The following is a 21559-nucleotide window of genomic DNA, read 5'->3' on the forward strand; positions in this document are numbered from 1 at the left end:
CATGGGTATCTCTGGAGAAGTTCCATTTTGATTCTGATCCTGAAGCAAACCCCAATAAGAAATTTAAAAAAACTCCGCGAGCCTTTTACCCAATTTCCCCCACCAGCTTGTGCCCTGTCACCACCAGCTCCTGCGCTGCACCGGTGGGCTCCTCGTGGAGACCTACAATGCTTCCCAGCTCTCAGCCTGGGAACTGTGCCTGCTGAGTGTAAAATGGGCACTTGCCCAGGAATTCTCATTCAATCAAATAGGGGAAATTGGGTAAAAGGCACGCGGAGTTTTTTTAAATTTCTTATTGGGGTTTACTTCAGGATCAGAATCAAAATGAGAATCAAATTTATTATCACTGACTTGGATGACGTGAAATTTGTTGTTTTGTGGCAGCAGTACACTGCAAAGACATAAAATTACTATAAATTACAAAATGAATAAACAGTGCAAGACAAGGAATAATGAGGTAGCGCTCACGGGTTCACGGACTGTTCAGAAATCTGATGGCGGAGGGGAAGAAGCTACTTCTGAATTATTGACTGTAGGTCTTCAGGCTCCTGTACCTCCTCCCCGATGGTACTAATGAGAAGAGGGCATTTCCCAGGTGGTGAGGGTCCTTAGTGACGGATGCCGCCTTCTTGAGGCACCGCCTCTTGAATGTTCTTAAACTTGTCTTTAGTTTAATGAATGTTTATTTAGTGTGCCACATTTTAAAATGTAATATTATTAATGTTTTACTGAACAGGACCCATGTGTTGTTGTCTCTAAATGCAGTCAGCATTCCCAGTCTGTAGCACTGAGGCTCTGACAGCTGGCGAGCCTGGGGCTGGGTCCTCACCAGCTCTGAGCTGCTCTGTGAGTGCCTGCACTGAAAGAGTCCATGTGCTAGGTCAGGCCATGGCCAAAGTGCTGGGGGCTGGGTTTCCAACAGAAGACTGTGCCAGAGCCTTGCTGGAGCAAGCGAAGACTAAACAAACAAACAATAACATTCTGTTAGTTTTCCTAATTACTTGTTGTATCTGCAAATGTGCCTTATGTGGATTGTGCACTAGGACGTCCTGCTCCCTCTGTCTCAGAGCTCTGCAATCTCTCATCATTTAGATAATGTGCTTCTTTTCTGTCACGGCGGACAATTTCACAGTTTCCCACGTTATTCCCCATTTACCAAATCTTTGCCTGCTCTTTAACCAATTGATAAGCCTTTGTAGCCTCCTTGTGTCCTCTTCACAACTTACTTCCCCACCTCTCTTCCGCAACCACACCTTTGGTGCCTTCATCCAAGTCTTTTACATAAATAGTAATAAAATGGAGATTCTGGTGGTCGTGCCACAGAGTCAAGCAGCACAGAAACAGGCCCTTCAGCCTATTGAGACACAAGGGACTGCAGATGGTGGAACCTGGAGCAACAAACACAAAATGCTGGAGGAACTCAGCAGGTCAGGCAGCATCTATGGAGAGAAACTTTCTGGGACGAGACTCCTCATCTGGAATCCTGGTGAAGGGTCTAGGCCAGATGAAGGATCTCGACCCAAAATGCTGCCTCCAGCTCTTTGTGTTGCTTCAGCCCATCGAGTCTGTGCTGACCATCAAGCACCCATTTGCACGAATCCTACTTTATTCTCCCAACATCTTCATCAACTGCCCTCCAGATTTTACCACTCACCTGCATTACCAGGGGCAATTTACAGTGGCCAGTTACCTACCAACCCACACATTCTTGGGATGTGGGAAGAAATCAGGGCACGCGTAGGAATCCCATGCTGCTACTGGGAAAAGTGCAAACTCCACACAGACAGCACCCACGGTCAGGATTGAACCGGGATTGCTGGAGTTGGGAATCAGCACAGTTGCCCACAGTTTCCCTCACCCCTTTCTTCCTTGCTCAATATTTTACGTCATCACAATCTGGCAAAAAGCAAGGGTCAGATACAAACAGAGACATTGGCTGACTTCCCACATCTCGTACAACCCTACCCAAACTTCCCACAAGGACAATTGGCCCCAGTTCGGTGTGGGTCGGAGTAGGAGAGGCCGGGAGAGTCCACCTCAGAGCAGCTGAAGAGCAGTTAAACAATTCCAGGGAGGTTAATGGAATTGGGAGGCAGGCAACCATGGATTGAGTGGGGGTAGGATTTGATCTCCGGGCAACAAGCTGGAGAGATAGGGGGAAACATCCTGGGAGAAATTCTGACCCCTGGGTATCAGAGGACAGACAGCAGCTGTGATGGTGGTAGCTGTGTGATGGGAGGAAGGTACCCTTGGCCTACGAGCAATGCCTTCAGCTTCTAGCTGTATTGAGGCTTGGAAAGCCAGCCGGCCAGTATTAAAGCACCTTCCTTCCTTGTCATAATCTACAGCCCTCTGTCGTCTCCACCTACCAGCCTCTGTCGCTATTTCCACCCTACCTTCCCCCACCTGGTCCATCTGCCCATCAACCCCTCCTCATCTGGATCCACCTATCGCCAGCCTCACCCTTTTAATCTGGTTATCTCCCCTTTACACTCTCAGTCCTGATGCAGGGATCCTTTTGCCTCCAAAGATGCTGCCTAACCTGCTGAGTTCCTCCAGCTGCTTGTGTTTTTCTCCAGATCCCAGCATCTGCAGTACCTTGTGTCAGCCAGTATTAAATCTCTGCCAAATGGGAGGCTGTCAACTTAATGATTATATTCGGGTGGGTTGGGCAGCCCACCCCTTGTTCCGACCCATTAAACCTGGAAATAGGCAGTCTGAGGTCAGAGACAACATCCTATTTGTTTCAAACGTTACTCCCAAGGAATATGGAGAATATTTTGCCTCGGGATCATTTCAAATTCCCCAGATCCTCTCTTTGACCTCACCTCTCCAATTGTGCCCCCTTCCCCCTCACAACCCTCACTCTCGCCTTGATCCACTGTCCCCCACCAAAGTCCACCAAAACAATTACATTTCTTTCTCTATCTGTGGGAAACACAATTGATATTCCTCATGTAAGGCCTATTCTACTGGCATTGCCAACACTACCCTGTTGAACACAATGTCAGTGGGAAATATCGCCAAACCTCGTCTTCCCCAGAAGTGACCTGAGTAGGGGCTAGAGGGGGAGGGTTGGTGGGGTGGGAAGGGGAAGCAGAAACACTGGTGGGGGTGGGGGCGAGACATCAATTAGGGAGTGGGGAGGTGGGTAGAGATTTGGAGGTGAGAGGAGGAAGGAAAGAAAACAGATTGAGTGAACTCAGCCTTTTCTCCTTGGAGCGACGGAGGATGAGAGGTGACCTGATAGAGGTGTATAAGATGATAAGAGGCATTGATCATGTGGATAGTCAGAGGCTTTTTCCCAGGGCTGAAATGGTTGCCACAAGAGGACACAGGTTTAAGGTGCTGGGGAGTAGGTACAGAGGAGATGTCAGGAGTAAGTTTTTTACTCAGAGAGTGGTGAGTGCGTGGAATGAGCTGCCGGCAACGGTGGTGGAGGCTGATACGATAGGGTCTTTTAAGAGACTTTTGGATAGGTACATGGAGCTGAGAAAAATAGAGGGCTATGTGTGAGCCAAGTAATTTATAAGGTAAGGACATGTTCGGCAGAACTTTGTGGGCCGAAGGGCCTGAATTGTGCTGTAGGTTTTCTATATTTCTATGTTTCTAAAACGTGGGCAATTGGGCTAAGGGGATATGAGGGTGAGGGAGAGGGGAGAGAAGGAGGGAGGGGAACTGTGAGAGGCATAAAAAGGAAGTCTGAAGGAGGGAGGGGTAAGTAGGATGGGTTTGTGGGAGGAAAGTGGCGACGGAGAGGGCAGCGGCACAGGTTATGGGCAAAAATGTGTATGCTGTATACACGTTTGTATGTGTGGATAGAAAGCACATGTGCAGGTAGAGACCACATGGATAGAGGTTGTGTAAGTGTGCGCTTGCTGAGAGCACGCATGTGCATCTGCGCATGCATGTGCCTGCGTCTGCACATGTGCATTTACATGCACGTGGATAGATTGTGTAAGTGTGCGCCTGCCAAGAGCACGTGCCTGCGTATGCACATGTGTATTTACATGCACGGCCACCTCACGTTAGAAGAAATCACACACAGGCAACTTCCAAGTCACCCTCAATCCCGAGAGACTGCCAGGAAGTCCAGGGCTGTGTTATCTAAAAAGATGAGCAGAAGGGTGGGAGCTTATTGATCGGAACGTGTGTTTGGGAATGATGAAGGGGGAAGGGAGGGGAAAGAGGTTAAAAAGGGGAAAGCTGGGTAGAGAGGCAATGGTGTCTGATTAAGTGCTCTCAGCATCCATTGCCCTACTGCGGGTCAGCATGGAGTATTAAGGCAGTGTTTCTAAACCGTGAAGAGGAAATGATACGTTACATAATGGGTGACAGGATGCACACAACATGAAATACGATAATGAAAGAGGACTTTGGCCAACAAATGTCAAGTAGTCCAAGAAAGGGAATGCAAACTGAATTCAGTCTGTGCCATGAACGCGGAGTTTCATTGTTCAGCTGCCTTCAGTAACTCTGAGGAGGTTTGTTTTTCGGTAATTTCAACAAGCTCAGTGATTTTTTTTATTTTCTATTTGAATGCTTGACCCGGGGCAGAGCTGAGGAAGATATACAGAGTTCATGGTGGGCCATTTTATATCAGTCATAAAGTAATCTAAACAGGCATATGAATCCCAAGTTCTTGTTCCCTTCATATTGCACCTCTCCCAGATTTTGAAGAAGGCACCAACTTGATGTAAATGCATCTCCTACCCACGTTATTGCTCCATTAACACTTCAACATACAACTAAATTAACTTGTTCTTTAATTTTCCATTTTCCTTACAATATTGAAGGGACCCACTTCAGCCCATCAGGTCTAAATTGGCTCACAGTGCAATCCCATTCCCCCACTATGATTCCCAGTTACCTATTCTCCCCATATTCCCATCAACAGATGGTCAATGAGCCAAAGGGTCTGTTTCTGTGCTGTATCTCTCTGTGACTCTCTAACTCCTCCCAGATCGTACCAGTCACATACACACCATGGGTAATGTACAGTAGCCAATTAACCTACCAACCCATACCTCTTTGGGATGTGGGAGGAATCCTACACAGTCACAAGGAGAATGTGCAAACTCTGCACAGACAGCACCGGATGTCAGATTGAACCTGGTTCGCTGAAGCTGCAAGGTAGTGGCCTTACCAGTCGGGCCACTGTGCTGCCCCAGTTTCCCTCATGCACTTGATTAATGTGCATGTTTCTGATCCACCTCTGTAATCTAGTCAGACTGCTAAAGCATCTTCCTTTTCCTTTATCACATTGCCCCAGATCAAATTTCCAAAAGTGCTCAGCGCACAATTAAAAAGTATATTCTCAAATCTACGTCGACTCAAACATAAGGAAATAAAATCCTTTTGATTTCTTTCGATATGCATTCACCCATCTGACTGGGTGATTTTCATTGTTTCCCTGCCGACCATCTGCTCCGATTACAATCACCTCAGGAAAGGTGTCGTGAACAGAGACCAAACTAATGGATTCAGTGGGCGGAGCAAGCTGCTGTTGAATTCAATGGGGGTCAGTGTTATGCCGAACTGTACAACTTAGCCTGAGGCCTTTGCCATTCTGAGTCTCATTTGCACGGATTTGTTCCAGTCAGGTCAGGAGGTGCAGTCTACTCATGGGCAGGTTGTAACTGTGATTCTGCAGCGGATATGTTGACCCTTTGGTGTCTTAAAATGAAGCAGTGAACATCCACAGTTTGAACCATTCTTTCTATGCATATCACCGCCTATCATAATGGGGAACATGCATTTCTTATCTTCTTGGTTCACTAAAGTCCTCACAACTACATTTCTTTGTAATGCACGTGTGGGCATTTAAGATAAGATAAAATATCTATATTAGTCACATGTACATCGAAACACACAGTGAAATGCATCTTTTGCGTAGAGTGTTCTGGGGCAGACCGCAAGTGTCGCCATGCTTCCAGCGCCAACATAGCATGCCCACAACTTCCTAATCCGTACGTCTTTGGAATGTGGGAGGAAACCCACGCAGACACGGGGAGAACAAACAGCGGCCAAAATTGAACTCAGGTCGCTGGCACTGTAATAGCATTGCACTAACCACTACACTACCGTGCCTGCTTACAATACAACTGAATTTGTATTCCCAACACCAAAAGGACTGATGTCGAAATCAACCTTGCTCCTACTTATAATGTAGCATGAAGCTTCTGTGCCTTCTTTCAAAAGAAATTTGAATAAAATCATGAATATTCATCATTCAACTGAGTAACAGAACATCAGATTGTGAACGCAGTAGAATTCAATTAAAGATATTTGCAAAGAGAACACAATAAGATGGGTACAGGTCACTACATTGGTGAGCTTTACAAGGACCAGACCACTGAATAATTATCACATTGATTTTACATTATTACTGTATGATTATTACAGTGGCTCTCATTGATATCCTGTATCTGGTCAGTGAAGACAATTTAGAGAGAGATGCACTTCCATCGAGTGAATTAAGTAAACAAAAAGGAAAATACTGCTGGAATTCAAAATTGAAACAGAAAATACCTAGATCGAGCAACAGCTGTGGAGAAAGAAACAGGGTTAGTATTTTAGTTTGACGATCTTTCATTGGAACTCTATTAGAAACAAAAGGGTCCCAATGAAAGGTCATCAACCTGAAATGTTAACCCTGCCCATCTCCAAAGATGTGACCCGATCCGCTGAGGATTTCCTGCTTCTGTTTTATTTCATATTTCCAGTACCTGCAACATTTTGCTTTTCCTTGTTACCGATGTCCTCAGTCCCTCTCACCCCCACAGTCCTATTCTTAGTCTCTCCAATCATTTCTCTGATTGAAATCCCCAGATCCTCTCTTTGACCTCACCTCTCCAATTGTGCCCCCTTTTCTCCCACAACCCTCACTCTCATCTTGATCCACTGTCCCCCACCAAAGTCTTACAATTACATTTCTTTGTCTATCTGTGGGAAACACAATTGATGTTCTTCATTCAAGGCCTATTCTACTGGCATTGCCAACACTACCCCGTTGAACACGATGCCAGCATTTATGCAAAAGTTGGCTGCCCTATATGATGCTGGTACAGACACCTGAAGTCCCATGTGATCTCCCTGACACAGCCACCTGTCCTTCAGGGATCAAGTTCAAACCAGTCTTGAGCTGAATAATTCCCAGGCAATATTTGGCGGTCACCAACAGATACAACTATCAATATTCTGGGGTCAGAGGCCCAGAAAATTGACCTTGGAGTGATTGTCCCAATGGGACCTTCTGGGAACCACCAAAATCCTACCAGGAATGGCAGAACACACCCCACCCAGTCAAAGTACTCCTCCCAAACTGTCCCTAATTCTTGAAATCAACATTGACAACTCAAGGGTTGGCCCTTCTGCAATGCTTCAGTGTATCTTTTCACATTCCTGCCAGTCCCTAGGCCCCTAGTGTACATAAAAGTGTAATGGCAAGTGGGCATCCTGTTTTATGTCTCTCCCCACTTTTATTCTAGCTGCAGTCAGTGGAACAGAATAATCAGGAGTTAAAGCCGTAAAACGATGAGGCTACTCATGATCTCATCTCAATCTACCCTAGCCTATCTGTGACTTGCTGTTATTTTAGGATCAGTGCTGATGTTTTGAAGAGATCATTTGTGATCCTTGCAGTGCCTATTTCCCTCAATAAGTTTTTCATTGTACAGCACCAGGAAGCAGGGATTCCTTTCAAAAACTGGGATTGTTGTGTGTTCTCGCAGGGCCAGAGCAATGAAGACCCGACTGGGCTGCTTATCACAGAAATCCGACTCCTACAGTGACTTCAGCGCTTTTCTCCCCAATAAACACGAGAAGCCGATCAGATGCTTGAAGTAAGTAATTGTTACTGGGACTGGGGGGGGGGGGGGGGGGGAAGAAATAAATAATTGGTTCTAACTTCTTAAGGCATTCAAGAAAAATTCCTTGTCAAACTGCAGAAAGAAACAGACACCATTTATACTGCAAGATCATGTACCAGCCAGGTGAAATATCTGTAATACAGTGTACGTCATTGCACTGTTTGTTTGTAAACAGAACAGGAAAGGGCTTGGCAGATACTAAGACCGTGCCTCTTTAGAAGTGACTCAAATCTCAGTAATTTATAGTTGTTCATTAGCCACTTGTAATTTATTACAGGAAAGCTGATCACTTCAGTTAAATGCCGATCATTTGTCATTAGCTTAAAGTAGCCGGAAGTATTAAGCTCGTTTCCCTATGGAGGCTGTGGACAGTGCTGGGTTCTGCTGGGTTAGGTACCGAGCAATGTGGTTGCAAGATGGTTAAGTGGACTTAAGGTCCAGGTCAGCTATGAGTTGGCGAAATGATAACACGAGACCAGAGAGGCTGGGGGAGTGAGACAACACACAGGCAAGCTTGGACTTGAAGTGCAGAGCAGTTCTTATTTTTAAAAAGACTTTTCTAGTGGGGATAGGGTCAGTGGCAGATAGAGGATGAACTATCAATAAAATCAATCAAAACACAGGGAAACAAATTTTGGAAAAGGTTAAAATGAGATTTTCCAGATTGTATCTTTACTGCTTCATCTGTCATTTTTATGCTGAAAGGCAGATTGATTCAAAGATGAGCAAATTAGGTCTCATTTCTTTTCTTTCAGCAGGCAGCAGATGTGCAGACAGCAATAACATATAGCAATTCACAGTCATTAGCCCTTTCAGAAAATGAAGCGCATCTCCATCTGGCAGACCACACACATAACAACATATTTTGGGACAATGGGATAAAGCTGATTCTTGGTTTTAGTGGGACAGTGCATTAAGACACTAGCAGCAGCCAGGCAAGCACAACTCCTCACTCCCTCAACCTTCATCAATGCAGGGTTTGTGGGAGAGACAAGTACTAAAATTGGACGAGGTGATACCATTGGGGGTACCACCATCCGTTAATCATGTAATGCACTTCCTTGTAGCTGTGACACTTTACTCTGTATTCCGTTATTGTTTTTACCCTGTACTACCTTAATGCACTGTGTAATGAATTGATCTGTACGATCGATATGCAAGACAAATTTTTCGCTGTACCTCGGTACAAGTGACAATAATAAACCAATACCAATACCAGTTAAAGCCCTCCGAGTTAACAAGCTCAGGCCCTAGGCAAGGCTGCGAAGGGGCAACACTGTCACCCATTCCTGATAGAATGTCCACTTGTATGAAAAGTTTGCAGAGAAATAAACACACACACACACACACACACACACACACACACACACACACACACACACACACACACACACACACACACATCGTTTACAGCTGAAGGAAGCCCCTGTGGCTTGAGTGTAACCTGGTCTTCCCAGCAGAAAGCCCTTTCCGTGACTGGGGGTTGATGAATAGTGCTCTCCAATACCTACTGCAGGGCTTACTCCGTGACCTATGCAGAGGACTTATGGAGGAAGCACCCCCTCTGAACCTCTTTTGTAGACAATAAACAATTTGTAACCTTTTGAATGTAAATCTATCAGCCTAGGTATTCAGTGGTGTGGGGTAAATGTGTTAAATAGTCGTCATGCCATGTACCAATGGATATTTTGGACAAAGACTCGCTGCAGCAAACTTCAGTAACATCTGAGGCCCAAGGCATTTTGCATCAACAGACAGCCCATGAACCTGTCCCTCCGTGTACTGCACCAAGGAATGTCTCAAGTAATCCAGGGCCTGGGCCACAGTCTGGGTGTCACAAGGGAGAAAGGGCTGACAGAAGGTCAGACAATGAGTCGGGACTGGAGTTGGGGCGGCTCGGTACCAGAGTCGTGAAGTCAGATTCAGGGTTCAATCACCGAGGTTGAGGATGGGAGGGGTGCAATCAGGCATTAAGGGGAGGGATGGAGATCCATGAGCAGAGGAGATGGCCAGTACTGTGAGTGTAAACAAGACAAGTTAAGGAAGAGAATCAGTGTGGAATTCCTCCTGGCTCAGTGAGCAACACTGTAAAACGTCAACAAGTGCTCCTCAGAACAAGATGACCTAATTTACTGGGCAACATTGCAAAGGAAAAATGATGCAACTCCACTTACATCTGATGCAGAAATCCTGGTGTTTGTGCAAGTGTAAATGCCCGGTCAAATTTCTGGAGTGGTTCCGTTTGGTCTGGAAAGTATTGCAATCCTTTTCTGCTCAGGAAATAATCGATATTTGTCTGCACGACTCTGGCCAAAATAGTGCATCATGTGTGTGAATTTCGAGGCCTTTCAGATTGTGTCTTTGCATAAACTGTATGTACAAATTTTCTCTGACATTTTCTGCAAAATCAAATATCCAATTTTGTTAAAAGAAAGGTTGAATGAAAGATTGAAATATATAAGATCCTGAGGGGGTCTTGACAGTATGGATGTGGAGGGAATGTTTCCTCTTGTGGGAGAATCTAGAACTAGGGGCCACTGTTTAACAATAAAAGGTTGCCCATTTACAACAGAGGTGAGGTGAATTTTTTTCTCTCAGAGGGTTGTGAGTCTTTGGAACTCTTTTCCTCAAAGGGCATCGGAAGGAATGTCTTTGAATACGTTTAAGGAATATGTAGCTTCTTGAAAAGCATGGGGCTGAGAGGTTATCATGGGTAGATAGGAATGTGGAGTCATGATGTTTGTGAATGGTGGAGCATGCTCAAGGGGCTGAGAGGTCTACTCCTGCTTCTAATACATATGTTCAGATCAATTAAGAGCTGCAGAAATGGCCTAGTGTAAAATAAAATTGCGAGTAGGATACAAATGGGGAGAAGGAGCTGGAGACATACTCTGATGGGATGGAATGTCCTTTACCTTGACAGAAACACACTCATCCAAGGCTACAAAGCTCCAAGCTCTCAGTAGAGAGTGGACAGATCAAAGTCAAAACAAAGTTGAGCTCATTGTCATGTGTACGTGTATGCATAGGTGCAATAAAAAACTTACTTTCAGCAGCATCACAGGCACATAGCATCATATGAGCAGCATTCACAAGATAAATATAAATTATACACAAGTTATACACAATTATACGGGTTATAACAGGAGAAGGAGTTGGCCAAATCAGCCCATTGGATCCATTCCATTCAATAGGAGCTTGGTTCATCTCCTATTTCAGAGTCCCAGACCATTCCCATACCTTTGAATTATTAATAATAGGAGACCATTGTCAATAAATACTATTAGTAGCAGCAAAGTAATGTATGTATTCCACACATTAATGTATTAAGATACGGCAATCAATGGCAAGCTGGGGAAATGCCTAAGGGAGAGTGGAATGAAAATGAGAGATGATGAGGTGACACATGATGGGAGGAGGTTCACGTGGAGCATTGGTCTGTTTCTGTACTGATGAGCTCAGTGTAGCCTATAGGTTGATGAGATGATACCTTTGGATATAGGTAGAAAATTACAGGACCTATTGAGATGTGTATATATATGAAAACAAATCAGTTCTCAGCCAAGCTTGGAAGTTACATATATATAGGACTGGGATGATTTGTCAGGATAGTAATTGTTATTCTTTGCTGGGTTTTCAAAAGGTTGTCCACAGAGGAAGCTGTGCAATGGACAGAATCATTCCGTGTACTTCTGGATCATAAGTGTAAGTGCACTTAAACTTTTGGGTTATCTATTGAGACAGTGTGTACAATGACAGCAGTGATTAGTGAATTAACCACCCAAAACTGATGATATAAAAAATCATAATGTTCAAGATATAATGTTATAATTAATTGAACATTTTTCTGGTAAAACTAACACTAAAAAGTTTTAGGTTTTTTTCTTAGTTTTTTTAAACTGTTCTATAGTCAATCCCTTTTGGATGTCAAGAGTGACTGCTGGAATGTTACCCTTCAGAGTGAGCAGGAGTGGGTAGGAGAGCATTAAGTTCTTAGAAAGATGCAACCAAACCTCAACACGAAAAGCACACCCATTCCCAGCGTAATTCAGGCAAGCGAGGTGTGCTTCCAAGGCAGGTTGGAAATTATATCAAGTTAATGAGGGCATGCTTCAGATCTTAGCAGCTGACTGGCTTTAATGGCGGAGAAGGGGCATTGCAGGGCTTGGGAATACCGACAGCTGAAGGGAAACAATAGCAGCTGGGTCCTTCGGGTAAGTGCTTTTGCAGCAGTCGGAGTGCTGCCACACACACCCAACCCCAAAATTGATGCATCCTTCCCTCCCATCCCCCTTGCACCCTTACCCTCTCGCACATTATTTCCAAGTCAAATCTGCATTGTCTTCCAGCACAGAGGAAATTATAAATTAAAAACATTTGGACCATTAAGTGATTAAACAGGGACGAAAGTAGGGAAGCAGATTCTGGAAATAACTATTATGTGGTTCAACCTTAAGATAAAACTACAGAGCCTGTCTTTGGCTCAATATGAGTTCCTGATGCTTTTGAACTGGTACTGACACTCTCGATAGGTGGTAAAAATTGCACCTAGTTCTCCTGATCAAATATATTTGCATAATTATTCGCATTTTATAGACAGTTACTCTCCCAGATTAGTACCAGCATTAAGAGGGTAGAAATGATCATTTTAAGAGAAAGGATGGGGCCATTAAGGAGGGTCCAAGATTACTGGAGAGTCTGAAGAGGCCTCTCAATCCCCCGTTTAAGAGATAACTGAAAGATGGGTTGTTAACAGCTGGTGAATCAGAACAAAGGGGAGGGCCAAGGTCTGCTAACCAGTGATGGAGCTGCCCAAACCCAGGAGCACCTACCCAAATCTGATGACTGCAGCAACCAGGGTGGCTCCAGGAGCAGCTTATCAATAGGCACGCTTGCCGGGTCCCATTCTGGGATCCATGGGTGGGCATAGCGCCATGTCTACTGGAAGATGCAGGCAACCACCAAGGACCCAATTATCCATTCTTCTCAGGCAGTCCCTCCAGGTTGAGGATGACTTCTGACCACAGGGTGGAACTTGCCCACATGCAATTTTTTTCAAACATGGGATGGCCGTTACACACTGGCTGCCACATAAGGGAGGACTTGATAAACTGGCATGGATGTCCAAGGCAATTGAAGCCGAGGCTCTGCTGCTTGGACTTAATGCACACACGTTCAGGAACACCATTGTAGCCCTATACTTGTGCGTGTCTGTGCTACAGGGTATCAATCACTGTAAGGATGGCTGCACTACAGTCATTCTTACAGTGATTGATGAAAAACACAATGATGCTGGAGCAACTCAACAGGCCAGGCTGCATCCGTGGAGAAAAGCAGGTGGTCAACGCTTTGGGTCAGGACCCTTCTTCAGGACTGAAGATAGGAAAAAGGGAAGCTCAGTATATTGGAGGGAAAAGCAGAGCAGTGATAGGTGGACACAAGAGGGGAGGCAGGGTGGACACAAGGTGATGATAGATAGATACAGTTAAGTGAGTACAGTGAGTGATACTGTTTAGCTTTCAACAAACCTGAAAGGAAGGTGGTATGGGGTTGGGTTAGATGGTAAATTACTGGACTTGGTGCAAATCCAGGGCTGGGGTGATGGAAAACACATGCAAAGCTTGGCACAACTATGTGTAGTTAATTGGTATAAATACCCATTCACTGTGCCCACCTTTGTTCCCCAAGCTTACAGTGGGTTGTACAGGCAGTATTGCTGAAAAGACACAAACAGGAGATTCTCTGGTCTGCTCTTCCATCCCCACTCACCTACCAGCGGCACCTTCCCTTGAAACCAGAGGAGATGCAACACCTGTCCAATCACCTCTTCCCCTCCCACCATCCAGGGCCACAAAAAAATCATTCCAGGTGAAGTGTGTGGGAATAAGTCCCAGGCACTTGGGCAGAAAATCCAGACAGACATCCCAGCACAATGCCAAAGGAGCGCTGCACTGTCAGAGGGCCTGTGCTTCAGATGAAATATAAAGGAACATGAACTTTTCTTTTTTAATATATCTAATTATTAATTAGATTAATCTGATAATTAATTATTAATTTAACTAATTAATTAGACATTAATTAAAACAATTTTTTAATTTAAAAAATAATTAATTCAATTTTTTAAAATAATTAATTGGCCAGTGATTGATTAATAATTAATTGATAATAAATAATTAATCTAATAAATTCCCTTCTTCAAGGAAGGAAAACAAATAAAACTGCAGATGCTGGAATCTGTAAAAAAAAGTTTTTTTTAAATTTTATTTACAGCGTGGTAACAGGCCCTTCCGGCCCAATGAGTCCACACCACCCATTTTAAACCCAAATTAACCTACCTGTATGTCTTTGCAATGTGGGAGGAAACCGAAGCACCCGGAGGAAACCCACGCAGACACGGGAGAACGTACAAACTCCTTACAGACAGCGACGGGAATCGAACCCCGATCACTGGCGCTGTAACAGCGTTGCGCTAACCGCTACGTTACCATGCCGTTTCTTTCACCTCACTCGTTCCCCCCAGCTCTGTTTTGAAAACTGTAAACCCTTCACTCTTCCCTAATTTAAGAAAAGATCACTAACCCAAATCATTGGCTGTTTTCTCTTTCCACTGATGCCGCTTGACTGGCTGGGTTCTTCCAGCAATTACTGTTTTAGTTTCAGATTCCAGCATCTGCTGTTTTATTGGTTTTCCCTCCTTGAAATAATGTCCGTCATATGTTCCTTTATACTTCATCTGAAAGACCTCAGACAGTGCAGCGCTCCTTTGGCATTGTGCAGGGATATTTGTCTAGATTTTCTGCTCACATGCCTGGGACATTCCCACAATCTTTTAACAAGGCGATGAGGTGCCAACGTGATCATCCCCAATCCCCCGTGCTTGGTTGGGATGCCACCATGGTTGACGTGCCTATCGAGTGCTGAGGAATCAGACTCATGTATAAGTAACAAGATAAGAAAGGAGAAGCTTATCAGCACACAAAGGATCACCCCCACCCCTCAAAAGAGAACATTCAGTTCTTTATTTCTACTCTGGCTATCACATTCATCTTGTTCCTTCCCCATAACCCTGCAATATTTAACCAATTATCCCCTGTCCTGTTGAAAGCTGCATTACCGCCTCTCATCGCCTTTCCCCCAGTTATTTGAAAATTAATTTCACACTGGGTTATCTTATTCCTTCTTGGCTAGTTGAAGCTGTAATTCCCTTTCTAAATATGGCAACACACCTACAGAGTAGAGAGAAGATGGCTCTTAAATAGTTGTAATACTTTGGAGAATATGTCTTTAACTCACTTTATCCCTTTCAAATTGCAGACAGCAATTTTTTTCTAATGTTGGCTTGTAGGGACAGAGTGTACTTTAAGTCATGGCATCTTGAAATAATGTAACATAAAGGGTGAAGAAGAAATATATATACAACCTTTTTTGCATTCCTGAATAAGAGATTTTTTTTCATGAAGAAATATCAGTCTTCAACAGGAGATTTATGTTTCTTCATGAAAAAAATAGATTTTACTTCAAAACCGAATCCTCAAAAAATTACTGGAGTTTAAAGTAACATGTGAAAGTTTGTCACAGTTAGGATCATATCATGATCCCAAAAGATAAAAGATAACTAATCACTTACTGTCGAAAATCTTAAGGCCCAAATGTCACAGTGGTAGACACAGGCATGCCCTCAAAAATGCTCCTGTTCATTTCCAAACATCTCAAATCCAGCTGGATTTTGTAAACAGAGGCGGAGTTGATGCATTTTTGAGAAAAACGTTAAGTCATTGTGGCCCATCCCATTGCTCTGGTATCCCAGAGAAGCTCAAAAACAGGGTCAAACTGGGGTTACATTACCAGGAGCATGGGAAAAGACCTCTAATCATGTGCCCAGTTACATTTCTCACGAATGCATCTTCTCAGGCATCATAAATGGTTGCCATGTGATGATTATTTGGGTACTCAAGAGTTGATATTCAAACAGACCCATTCACAAGATATATCAGACTTCAAAGTGGACATTTTCTGTGCATACACAGGCCCTTTCAATGTCATTACAAGCAGAAGTTAGTGGTGTAAAGCTATGGGCTTAGAAATTCAACAGTGTAGCACCTAGGGTCAATCAGGGTCTTATGGTTCCAATAGAACAGTCAGGGAAAACAGGCTCAATGTGGGCTGGGATTGAATTTGGTAAAGGTGAAAAGATGTGTGTGTGGTGCTGAGATTTGAAAAGAGGATGATTATTGTGGTGGAGGCTGTGTGTTTAAGGCTCCTTGGAAAGTGGCTGCATCTATATTTGATTTACCTCAAGTAAGGTCAGACATGACCAAACTGAAGGTGTGTTCCTCCTCATTTCAGAGAACGTGTCTACTACTAATTAGCACTCCACTATTGATTGTTGGCATTAACCCCACGGTTCCACTGCCTCCCAGTTACTTTCCAAACTGAGTGCCCGCCTGCTCCTGACACTCCCTCCTGCTCTAGTTGCTGATTCGATGGGAAGGGCACCTCCAACCTCCAAGGGTGTTGTTTCCAAAAATTCCTCCCATCTGCTCTCACACATTTTTCTACATTTACCTATTTAAACCAATTTTAAAGAAAAAATATTCGAGGATTCAAATGTAAATGAAGCAATTGCAGGTGCAAAAGTTCCGATTCATAGATGCCTTGGTTTTGCCCTGGCTATAATATAGATTAACCTAAATTTAAAAAGAAAAATTGAGGGACAATCTCATTTGGAAAGGAGATGATTGATCACCTATTGAACTCAGGGACAAAAGGCAAAGTTTCCCTTTTTTGACACAACTAATAGTATCACAAATAATAATGTAACAAAACCAGAAATGTTGGGGATACTTCTGTAATTACCACTCTGTATCTCTGTGTTTACCATTCCGTACAGCTGACCCTTCAGCCCATTGAGTCTGTGCTGGCTCACAGGGTAATCCTGATCCTCCACTAACTTTTCTCTGTAATATATTAACATAGAAAACATAGAACAGTACAGCACAATACAGGCTCTTCAGCCCACAATGTTGTGCCGACCTTTAAACCTCGCCTAAGACTACATAACCCCTTCCTCCCACATATCCCTCTATTTTCTCCCTACATTCCCATCAACTCCCCACAGATCCTACCACTCACCTACAAACTAGGGACAATTTACAGTGGCCAATTAGCCTACTAATTGGTGATACTCAGCTGGTCAGGCAGTAACTATTGAGATAGAAACAGAATTAAAGTTTCCGGTAAATGGCCCTTCATCAATCACAATTAAAGTTGCAGAGGTGGGAAGCAGTGGAGAGAACAAAGGGAATGATCACGATGGAGTGGAGACTATGGTCAGGTGAAGCAACTGCATTCAGTGCCATCAAACAGAAGGAACTGATCTGTCAGGAGGAGTGGAAATTGAGGCAAAGTCTCAGAGCAGAGAAGAGCAAATGGCATTTGTCAACAAGTTCAGGGCCATTAGTGAAGTGGCAGGTTGGTCACAAGTCTAAATTGGAAACAAAATTCCTGCCACTTGCTCTGTAAACTGATTATTATTTTGGCAGGGCTATACATACCTGCAGAAGCAGATCACATGCCTAGCTGTGTTGCCAAGATATGAACAGTCTCAGGCTGGCATCTATTTCCAGATGCTCCTGCAGAGGTTAGGCAAGCGAGCTGGAGATTCTGGACAAAACTGTCCCCTCTAAAATGGTGCTGTGCACAGAAGTTATATTTCAGGTTATTTCCTTTTTCTGATGTTGAACCATTTAGATAATACTGATTTCTTACAACAGAAGCAACAGAGCAAAACAACATTTAAGCTGTGGTAACCACTAGCATCTTTGCCCCCCACCAGATGGTTTGGCTGCCTTCAGAGCTTTCCTTTGCTCTGAATACAGCGAAGAGAACATCGAGTTCTGGCTGGCCTGTGAGGACTACAAGAAAACCAAATCGCCCGCAAAACTGACTTCAAAGGCGAAGAAGATCTACTCAGAATTTATAGATGTTCAAGCTCCAAGGGAGGCAAGAGCTGGATTATTTGAAAAAACATACAATTTGGACTGCAGCGACTGACACTGTTTTATTCAACTAAAGATGAGATTGCACCTAATTTGTGTTGAATTGCAAAACATGCCCAAAGAATGCATAACCCTGAACCTGTTAGGTTGACATCATAAGCTTGTCACTCAAGAGCTTAAAAATAATATTTGCTTGCTTACACTTGAAAGGCATCCTTTTTTAAAAAAAAATAGCCAGTTTGCTAGGAGGTTTTGATGTAGAATTTTAAATGAAAACTTTAATCACTTGGAAAGTCATGGTAACAAACCCTACACAGAAAGAATTGCTTTTATATAATGTCTTTTACCACCTCAGGATATCTCAAGTAGTTTACAGCCAAATACATATATAGCCTGGAAATTAGGTTGTGTGGCGTTGTTGGGACTCACTTGAAAATAGACCTGTGCTGAGTGAAAAATAAAAGTGACCATTTCAGTGGTTTTTTTCCCTGTTGCTCCCAACGCTTTAGGGCACTGCCAGGGAAATTAGACCATGTTTCCAGGGAGTTAGTATTACTGGAAAAACTCATTCTTCTGAGCACAGCACCAAATTGGCACAGTGCTGAGGTAAGTCATGGACTTACCTTTTATGTTTTGGGTTCCCCCATTCATCGACCTCACCACCCCTCAGAGTCAGAGTCTCAGAGTCATACAACACAGAAGCAGGCCCTTCAGCCCACCACAATCATACCAATTTTTTTGTCCATCTACAGCAGTCCCATTTACTCCCCCCCCCCCCCCCCCCCCATCAGGACCATATCTTTCTATATCTTCCCTTCTTGTGTCTATCTAAATACCTCTTAAATATGATAATTGTATCTGATTCAACCACCTCCTCTGGCAGTGGGTTCTCAATATCAACCACTCTCTATGTGATAAATCATCCTTCAGATCCCCTTTAAATAACCTCTCTCTCACTCACCTTAAACCCCTTTTTTGATACCCCTTCCATGGGAAAAAGATTCTGACTATCTGCTCTATATAACCTTATATATATATTTCTCTCAGGTGATCTTCGCTCTCTGGAAAACAAGCCCAGCATATCCAATCTTTCCCCATCACTAAAGTCCTTCAATCCAGGCAACGTCTTAGTGAATCTCCTCTGCTCTCTCTCCAGCACAATCATATCCCAATCAGCCCAGATCCCCACCCTCCAATATTCTCCACCTCAGAAGACCAAGCCCCCAGCCATCTCCACCAACCAAATTCACCCTCTCAGTCAGCCCAGGGCCCAATTTCTCTGTCCACTAATCTCACCCATGACTGACCCCCATCCCACACCTTCTGATTAGTCCAGGTACCAATGTCCCTCATCACCCGATCTCTTTCCCCACTCCTGTGGTTGGCCCAGAGCCCAACCTTCCCCGACTCACTCATTCCCTCCCTCTGACCAAAATCTCCCTTATCAGGAATTTGCTCTTCCTCACGATCTCCCCCTCCACCCCCAACACTAATCCTCCAAGGCTTTCAAATCAGTGATGCTTATTGTCTCAATTTTCTGCAGGCTGACTGCACCCACTCCTTACTTCTTCCCAACCCAACCCCTGGCCCCAGCCATTCACCTGACCTCTGACTTGGATCAGGCCTACAAGTGACAGATCTCTCTCTCTCTCTCTCTCTCTCTTTCCACCACTACTCGAGCCACTCTCAGAGAGGTGTGCAACAGCCATCCTCTGACTGAAACACACAATGACCATAAAGCAGACCCACTGGGCATCACTAGAACTTATAAGCCATAGATCCCTTCTGAAAAAGAATAGCGAGGACTAAACTCATCTCTGGGCAAAATCCCCTTCTTCCCCCAGTGCCTGTACACTTCTGCAGACAGCAGTGTAACCATGAGATGGTTCTCTTTCTCAGGTAAACATCGACTTTCAGACACGCGAGCTCACCAAGAAGAACCTGCTGGAGCCTGACCACGCCTGCTTTAACGATGCCCAAAAGAGAGTCTACAGCCTAATGGAGAGGGACTCGTACCCCAGGTTCCTGAGGTCAAAGGTCTACTTGGATGTGTTAAACCAGACCCACAGTAACAGTCAAACACAAAGGAGATTCAGCTGAGGAAGACAGCACAAAGCCAAGCTTGCGTGCTCAGTTCACTCTTGCCCCACCATCTGCACCTTCCAAGTCATGAGTTTCACTCTGCTGTTGTAAATTATTGTTGCAGTGAAGATTGGAAAACTTCCCTTACGGTGCTCCCTCTGCTCCTGATTTCCAGCCATTACATGGAATGCAGTTTTGTTCAACAGCAATCCTTACCCAATGGACTTACCCTCAGTGCCAGTCTCCTGTCTCCAACTTGCCCTTGCCATCAAGTTATTTAAAACTGTTTCTTAACCATCAAAAAAGCATGTTGAAACAAGCTTTGCCTGTCCTTAAAATCTCCAAACTGTAATGGCGATAGAAGATCAAATATACAGGATTTTAGTGCGCATATACTTAAGTGTTCAAAGTGAAAGCAATAGTTTTAAATCAATGCGTTAGTATTTATGATACAATGTACATTTGTTGGCTAAACACTCTGTAAGTGAAAAAGACACATTTTTATTAAGTGCATTTCCCTGTGTTTATTTATCAGCCCAGCCCCCTTTAGTCTGAGTATATTTATTAAATGAGACAAGAATAAAATGTGTTTGTGAGGAATAATGTGAGTCTTTAATGGGAGATCTTTATTTCTAAGACGTGCGTACACTGTACTTTACTGTATATACAGGAAACATTCCAATTAGAGGGCTGCAGGGCCTGATGCATTACACCCCAGGTTATTGAGAGAGACAAGAGATGAGATTGCTGGGGCCTTGCCCAAGATCTTTGTGTCCTCTCTAGCCACAGGCAAGGTCCTGGAGACTGGCAAGTAACTAATGTTTTTCCATTGTTCAAGAAGGGAAACGGGTAATCTTGGAAACTACAGACCAGTGAGTCTCACATTAGGGGTAGGGAAGCTATTGGAGAGGATTCTTAGGGAAAGGATTTATGAGCATTTGGAAGAACATGGCCTAATTAGGGACAATGAACACTGCTTTGTGCGGGGCAAGTCATGTCTTATTAACTTAATTGAGTTTTTCAAGTGGGTGACGAAGGTGATTGATGAAGGTAGAGCTGTGGATGTTGTTTACGTGGATTTTAGTAAGGCGTTTGACAAGGTCCCTCATAGTGGGGTCATCCAGAAGATTTAGATGCATGGGATCCACTGAGACTTGGCCATTTGGATTCATAGAAGACAGAGGATAGTGGTCAATGGGACTTATTCTGGCTGGAGGTCCGTGACTAGTTGTGTTTCGTAGCGATCCATACTAGATCCTGTGCTGTTTGTGATATATATAAATGACTTGGATGGGTGGGTTAGTAAGTTCGCAGACATGCATTGGGGATAGTGCAGAAGATTGCCTAAGGGTGCAGTGGGATATAGATCAGTTGCAGATATGAGAATAGAAATGGCAGATCAAGTTTAATCTGGCCAAGAGTGAGGTGTGCACTTTGGGAGGTCAAATGTAAAGGGAGAGTTCATGGTTAATAGCAAGACTCTTAACAGTGTTGATGTACAGAGGGATCTTAGGGTCTAAGTCCATAGCTCCCTGAAAGTAACTGCACAGGTTGATAGGGTGATCTAGAAAGCATGTGGCATTCTTGCCTTTATTAGTGGAGGCATTG

At 43.9% G+C, this 21559-nt stretch overlaps 1 protein-coding gene across 3 annotated transcripts in view; it reads left to right on the top strand.

Moving 5' to 3' along the window:
• Window positions 1-20549, top strand: part of LOC127567897 (regulator of G-protein signaling 8-like) — a 41003-nt gene extending 20454 nt beyond the window's left edge. For 2 of the 3 annotated variants that reach the window (XM_052011077.1, XM_052011078.1), the window contains exons 3-6: window positions 7734-7844; window positions 11515-11576; window positions 17707-17873; window positions 19769-20540. In XM_052011077.1, the coding sequence (XP_051867037.1) occupies window positions 7744-7844; window positions 11515-11576; window positions 17707-17873; window positions 19769-19969 (531 nt within the window). In that variant the 5' untranslated portion in view covers window positions 7734-7743 and the 3' untranslated portion in view covers window positions 19970-20540. Of the gene's footprint in view, window positions 1-7733; window positions 7845-11514; window positions 11577-17706; window positions 17874-19768 lie in introns of all 3 variants that reach the window. The other variant, XM_052011076.1, reaches the window with a different exon arrangement.
• Window positions 20550-21559: the final 1010 nt, after the last annotated feature.

Source organism: Pristis pectinata, chromosome 3 (genome assembly GCF_009764475.1).
Source record: "Pristis pectinata isolate sPriPec2 chromosome 3, sPriPec2.1.pri, whole genome shotgun sequence".
Lineage (NCBI taxonomy): Eukaryota > Metazoa > Chordata > Chondrichthyes > Rhinopristiformes > Pristidae > Pristis > Pristis pectinata.